Raw genomic sequence first — 6,548 nt, forward strand, 5'->3', positions numbered from 1 at the left:
GCGAATCTGACTTGTCATGTTCTGATTAAAAGTTTTCCCGCCATTTTTTTCTTTTTTTTTTTTTTTTTTTTTTTTTTTTGTACAAAATCTTCATTAATATCAATTTATATCATCTATAATATTTGACCTTCAATTTGGCATTCATATTCGAAATATATTCTATATGCATATTTTTTATAATTTTTTATAATAGGTATTTTTCTATAATAAACAAACATATAAGGTAATATATTAAATTAGAATAATGTACTAATCCTGTACTTCGTATCATTCTACAATGTATTTTTTCCTTGAAAGTTTTTTTTTTTTTTTTTTGCTCCAACCAGGATTAGACACTTTAGCTTTTACTATAAATTTTTTGATTTATTTATAATAATAACGCTACAATTCAATAACTATAAACATATATATAAAACAAAAATTAAAAAGCCTTAATTATTAATTGTCATAAAAGTTAAGTCAATTAAATTTGTATAAAATATTTTTCCGGTTATAGTATACTATAAAATATTGTGCCTGTCAAAACATGCCAACAAAGGAAATATGGGGTATATAATTACATTGCACGGGTTATAATTAACATAAATTTTATTCTCATATAAAACAGTATAATCATTAAATTTGAGTGTTTTTTTTTAATGTTTAATAATCAATAACTTTTGATAACAATATAATATTAATTCAGTTAATTTTTTTTTATGAGAAATTCAAGTATTTGTTTTAATTTTTTTTATATATATATAAATATATTAATGTTAAAGTAACATTGTAATTCATAATTTGATTAAGTAAAACCGTGCATTGCACGGGACCTTAAACTAGTTTTAACTATACTGCAATATTTTGAGCATTACCCAGTAATTTTCTTTTTCATTCTTTATGTCAATTGGAACAGTGGTACATGAGCATTATCTTTGCTCTGTTCCACTATCTCAAATCCATGTGTTAAGATGGATCAGGATACTGACTACATAATTATAAGCCATACTATTAACATGATTACATGATTCCAAACCAGAGCAAAACAGTACGTGATACCTTGTCTAGCTACTGTGAGTAGTCTTTCTCTTGTTAAAAAAGTATTAAGTTGATGTTTCCCTTGCTAGAAGATGACACGCCAACTTTATCTCGGTCAAATCAGTTTTTTGTCATTGTGAGACTAGTACTTAATCCCTTAAATTTTGAACGTGGAGCCTGAAGATATTTGATAAACATATGATGGTGCATTGATGCCATATATGGTGTTTCTTAATGAGTACTCCGTATTAATTTTGCTGACTGATGGTAATGGTTGTAAAGTCCGTAATCTGGTGGTATTGGCCTGGTTTTGTATTATTTGTAGCCCAGGAGAGAGGTCTACTGTTCTCGGAAATTGCAAACTTGTACCTAATACATTTTTCTTAAAACAAGACCTGCCAATTGGTGTATTACAGATTTTCTCAGTTTGTTTTGGTTGGAAAAGTTTTAATCATAACAGGTTACTTGTTTGATCAGGTGGAGGTTTTTCGCAATGATCAACACCGGTTGAGGGTTGTGGTTGATAGCAATAATGAAGCAGATATTATAGTGCATACACGCTACTTGAGGGATGTAATTGTGCTTGTTCTCAGAGGTTTTGCTCAAAAATTCAACAGCACATCCCTGAATTCTTTGTTGAAAATAGAAACATAGAAACATGTTCACAGTTTCACACAGTGAATCTATGTAAAGGTCATTTCCATCAGTCTGAAGTAAGGTTTGTTTGTTTCATATCCGTTTGTTTTCTTACCTGTATCGAAATTTTCTTTATGATTCATCATAGGCGATGGCAGGTCGTGTAGCTGCAAGTTTGGTTCTGTAAATTTATTAGTAATTTATGATAATGAAAATAGAACTCGATGATGTACTAATACTATATGCATATCATCTTATATTCTTATATCTTCTTTAGTTCGTCATACATAATTCTCTAGGAAGAGTTCGATTAAGGTTTTCAGCTTTTCCCCAACAGCATCCAACAAAGCACGATCATGTATCAAAACATTTCAATAATATGAGATGATCTCAGAAAAAGGCCCACATACTTAATAAGGGAAAGCGATGAATATTTATTATTTAGCTTAAAAAAGAAAATAATAAGAATAGGTAAACATTTTGTCAAATAAATAAATAAATAAAAATTAGTTTTACTGATGCAGCGATTCATGTATTTTTATAATGAATTCTCAAATTTATTCTTTTTTTTTTTTCCTAAAATTTATTCTATTTAGAAAGTTTATTAACATGATTGGTTCTCTTCGATTAATGTTTTAGGATTTGAAATTATATTTGTTGAACTTAATTTATTATATCGAACTACAATAGTTATATTTGATTAAAACTAAATTTATTATTGTAACTAAATGAACGCTCGTGCGATGCACGATTTCTTCATACATTTTTTTTTACAAGTGGTTTTTTCCATACATTTTTTTACAAGTGGTTTTTTCCATACATAAATTTCAATAAAAGTTATCTTTCTTAGTTAAACCATATAATAATTTAATTAAATTACTATTGTCTATCAAAAAAGATAGTTTTTATTATTTTTATGAAAAAATGTGGCTTTGTTGGTTGATGTTATCTCAAGAAAAGATAATTTTCTTACTTAACCATATGATATTTTAATGAAAGTAATTTATAATGTGACCTAATGAGTTGATGTTAGTTAAGTGTCAATTGACGTTATTGAATCTTATAATAATAAAATAAAATATAATAAATCACTAATTGTGTAAACAAGGAATTTTAAGATGTTCCACTTTTGAGATATTGGCACTTGGGATTCATGTATGTTTATTTATGTGGGTTTATGAGATTAACAATAGATTGGTTATATAGGATTAAAAAAACAATGCTAAATTTAAAATGGTGATAAATTTTTATCATTGAATATGATAAATTTTGTTAATATAGTATTTAATTTCTTAATATAATAAATGATTCGTAGATATTTTTTCTTTTATGCAAGAAAAAAAGGAAGGCTTTTTTTATTTTTATTTTAATGATCAACGATATTTTTTATCTAATCCAAAATTGAATTTCTTTTTATTGAACGTAGCTTATATATTTTTTTATTAGTTTGTTTTTAATGTATATTTTTATATCACTTTTCTTTGTTATTTTTGAAAGAATTTCACTTTTCTTATTACATTATTATTTTATAATCCAAAATGGAATATTTTTTATAATAATTTAACGTGATTTTTATTTCAATTTTATTTTTTTTAGTTGAAATTATATTTCTTATATAAATTTAATTTTATTACAATCATATATTGTATTTTTATCACTTTGTAAATATTTTAATAGAACGTTTTTTTCACAATTTTGAACTTGAATGTAGTTTATGTTTATTGTTTTTCAATCTTTCTTAATTTTTTTGTTATTAGTACACAGTTTTAATTAATAATTTAAATTGTAACATCAAAATATAATTTATTCATTAGTTTATTTTAAAAAAAAATTATTTAAATATATCTAAAGTTGATCTTTAGTTTTTTTTTAAAAGAAAAGATGAATTTTAGTTTTTTTTTTTAAAAAGGTAGTTTTAGTTTTATAATTAATTTCAATCTAATAAATCACTATTAACTTTTTAACCAACGTGGAAAAATTCTTAAATCTCACTCGTCACTTTTAATAAGGTGGCAAGTGAATTTTTTAATTCTATAATAAAATTGAAATCTAATTTTTAATAGTGAAAATAAGATCTTTTCTTATGTGGCCACCAAATGCTCTTGAAGAATTCCAATCATTGAATATGATAAATATTGTTAATAGAGTATTTAATTTTTTAGTAGAAAAATGATAAATGATTAGCGGATATTTTTTCTTATATGCAATATAAGAAGCAAGGATTTTTTTTTTATTTTAATGATTTAGCATTTTTTTTTTATCTAATCAAAAATTGAATTTCTTTTTATTGAACGTAGTTTATATTTTTTATTAGTTTATTTTTAAATGTATATTTTTCATTTCACTTTTCTTTGTTAATTTTGAAAGAATATCACTTTTCTTATTATATTACTAGATGAAAGCCCGTGCGATGCACGGTTTTTTCATATATAAATCTCAAGAAAATATTTTCGTATAGATTCTATGTTTTATTTTTTTTAATTATTTTATTTATTTTACTATCTAATAGTTTCAGACAAAAAAACACATAATATTTTAATTAAAGTATTATTGCCTATGACAATTTTTTTTTTAAAATGTAATTTATAATTCGACTTTTTTTTTTTTATTGTTGTATTATATTTTATTGTGGTTGTTAATTATATGACAACTGAATTTAAAAATATGAATAAATTGTAAATATGATATCTTTCAAAAATAAATTTGTAAATGTGATATTTTATATGTTACATATTAGGATAAAATCTTTAATAAGAAACGATATTTTTTTATGTTTAAATAATTTAAATCCTAAATCATTATTAGTTGTGTTTTAAAAGATAAAAATATTAAAAAAAAAAAAAATCATGTATACTATTTATTTCTATATAGATAGAATCACCAACTTCGTTCACACCCATATCTCTTCCATCTAATCAAAATGGATAAATAAAACATGTTAGCAAAAATAAAATTTATATAAAATTAATCTTTATAGTCTTATAAAAGAAATCAATATATTTATTTACCGGAAGTGAAAAATTGTTGTGAAATTGATCTAAAAATTTTAATTGTACAAAATCAAATCTAGATCTGTGCATTGAAATTTCATCATCATCCTCAATTGCCCGAACAATAATATTTTAAAAAATTAAATCATTATTTTGTTGTCACTAACAATGCGTGCGATATTGCTTCTTATTTGTAACGATTGAAAAGTATCTAATAGTGTAAACTTTTCTTTCAATTTATTTTGGACGAAAAGTTACTAAGTTGGCTTTAATTGAGGCATGAACGCAATCATCCGGTAATTAAAAATAAAAATTAAGTTAATTTGATGGCTTGATTATGCTACCTAAATCACAAAAAATTGTTTTAATCATAAAATTAATTAATAAAAACTAAAAAGGTTTATAAGAAATTTAAAAAATGTAAACGATTTATAAAGATATAATACCTCTTCGTACTTTGATTTTCCAATCATTTTTGATTGAATTTAATTCTCTGATTTAATTAGATCTACATGTAAAAATAAAATTCAATAAACAAAACATAAACATATAATCATTAAGTTTTCCAAATAAACACAATGTAAGCAATAATCACAAATATATACCATTAACGCATGAAATTTAAAAATTAAACTAAGAATTACGCAGCCATTGATGACCTAAAACGGACACAAAATTCGCTTGATTTGGTTTTGTATTGATATGAGATTTTATGTGAGTCGTAGAATGCGTCAATTTATAGTGGTAGGCATCACAAATTTTAATTTAATTACAATTTAAAAATAATTTTTATTTCTTATCATAAACACTATAAAGATTATCTTAGATATATACATCCTATATCTAAAGATGATTTTTGTAGAAGATAAATTTTAGTTTTTTAAATAAATTAAATCCTCATAAATCATTATTCGTTGTTTTTACCTACGTGGCAAATTTCTTAAATCTCATTCGTCGCTTTTATGTAGGTGGCAAGTGAATTTTTTAATTCTAAAATAAAATAGAATTTTAATTTTTAATTGGTCAAAAATATACCTTTGCTTATGTGGCGTGCCGAATGCTCTCCAAAAATGCCTACTTTATTTATATATATTAGATTGTTTCATCTAATCCAAAATTGAATATTTTTATGATTATTGAACATGGTTTTTATTTCAATTTTAGTTTTTGTAAGTTGAAATTATCTTTCTTATATTAATTTTATTACAATCATATATTGTATTTTAATCACATTGTTAATATGTTAATTGAACGTTTTTTTTCACAATTTTTAACTTGGATGTAAATTATGTTTACTGTTTTTCAATTTTACTTAAATTTCTTTATTAGTATACATTTTTTTAATTATAATATAAATTGTAACATCAAAATATAATTTATTCATTAGTTTTTTTAAAAAAAGATAATTTTTAGTTTTTTTTTATAAAAGGTAATTTCAGTTTTTATAAATAATTTCAATCTAATAAACTACTATTCAGTTTTTAACCAACATGGCAAAATTCTTAAATCTCACTCGTCACTTTTCGTTAAGTGGCAAGTGAATTTTTTAATTCTAATATAAAAGAAATCTAATTTTTTAATTGGTCGAAATAAGATTTTTTGTTATGTGGCGCGCCGAATGCTCTAAAAAAATGCCTACTTTATTTATATACTAATTTTGTGGCGATGCCTAAACACGACATCATATCGCTTATTTATATAATAGTGTACTTTTTGTTGTTTTATTTGTAAATAGATATCTATATATGTTAGGATATGTTATAATCAACTTGATATTTTACTGATTTCTATTTTTATATTGAAGAAAAAGAAGACCCTCAAAGTTGGGATTATTCCACAATAATCTAAAGTTGGATTATTCTACCAAAATGGATGAAAGTTGGGATTATTTTTTCTAATTTTTCC

At 23.3% G+C, this 6,548-nt stretch overlaps 1 protein-coding gene across 5 annotated transcripts in view; it reads left to right on the forward strand.

Annotated features, from left to right (window-relative positions):
* The window catches only part of LOC145610213 (187-kDa microtubule-associated protein AIR9-like), a 45,920-nt gene extending 44,012 nt beyond the window's left edge, over nt 1-1,908 (forward strand). For all 5 annotated transcript variants that reach the window (XM_081665498.1, XM_081665499.1, XM_081665497.1 and 2 more), the window contains one exon: nt 1,495-1,908. In XM_081665498.1, coding sequence (XP_081521624.1) covers nt 1,495-1,671 — 177 coding nt within the window. In that variant the 3' untranslated portion in view covers nt 1,672-1,908. The remainder of the gene's footprint in view (nt 1-1,494) is intronic.
* Nucleotides 1,909-6,548: the final 4,640 nt, after the last annotated feature.

The sequence above is a fragment of the Chenopodium album genome, chromosome 24 (assembly GCF_948465745.1).
Source record: "Chenopodium album chromosome 24, dcCheAlbu1.1, whole genome shotgun sequence".
Taxonomy (NCBI): Eukaryota; Viridiplantae; Streptophyta; class Magnoliopsida; order Caryophyllales; family Amaranthaceae; genus Chenopodium; species Chenopodium album.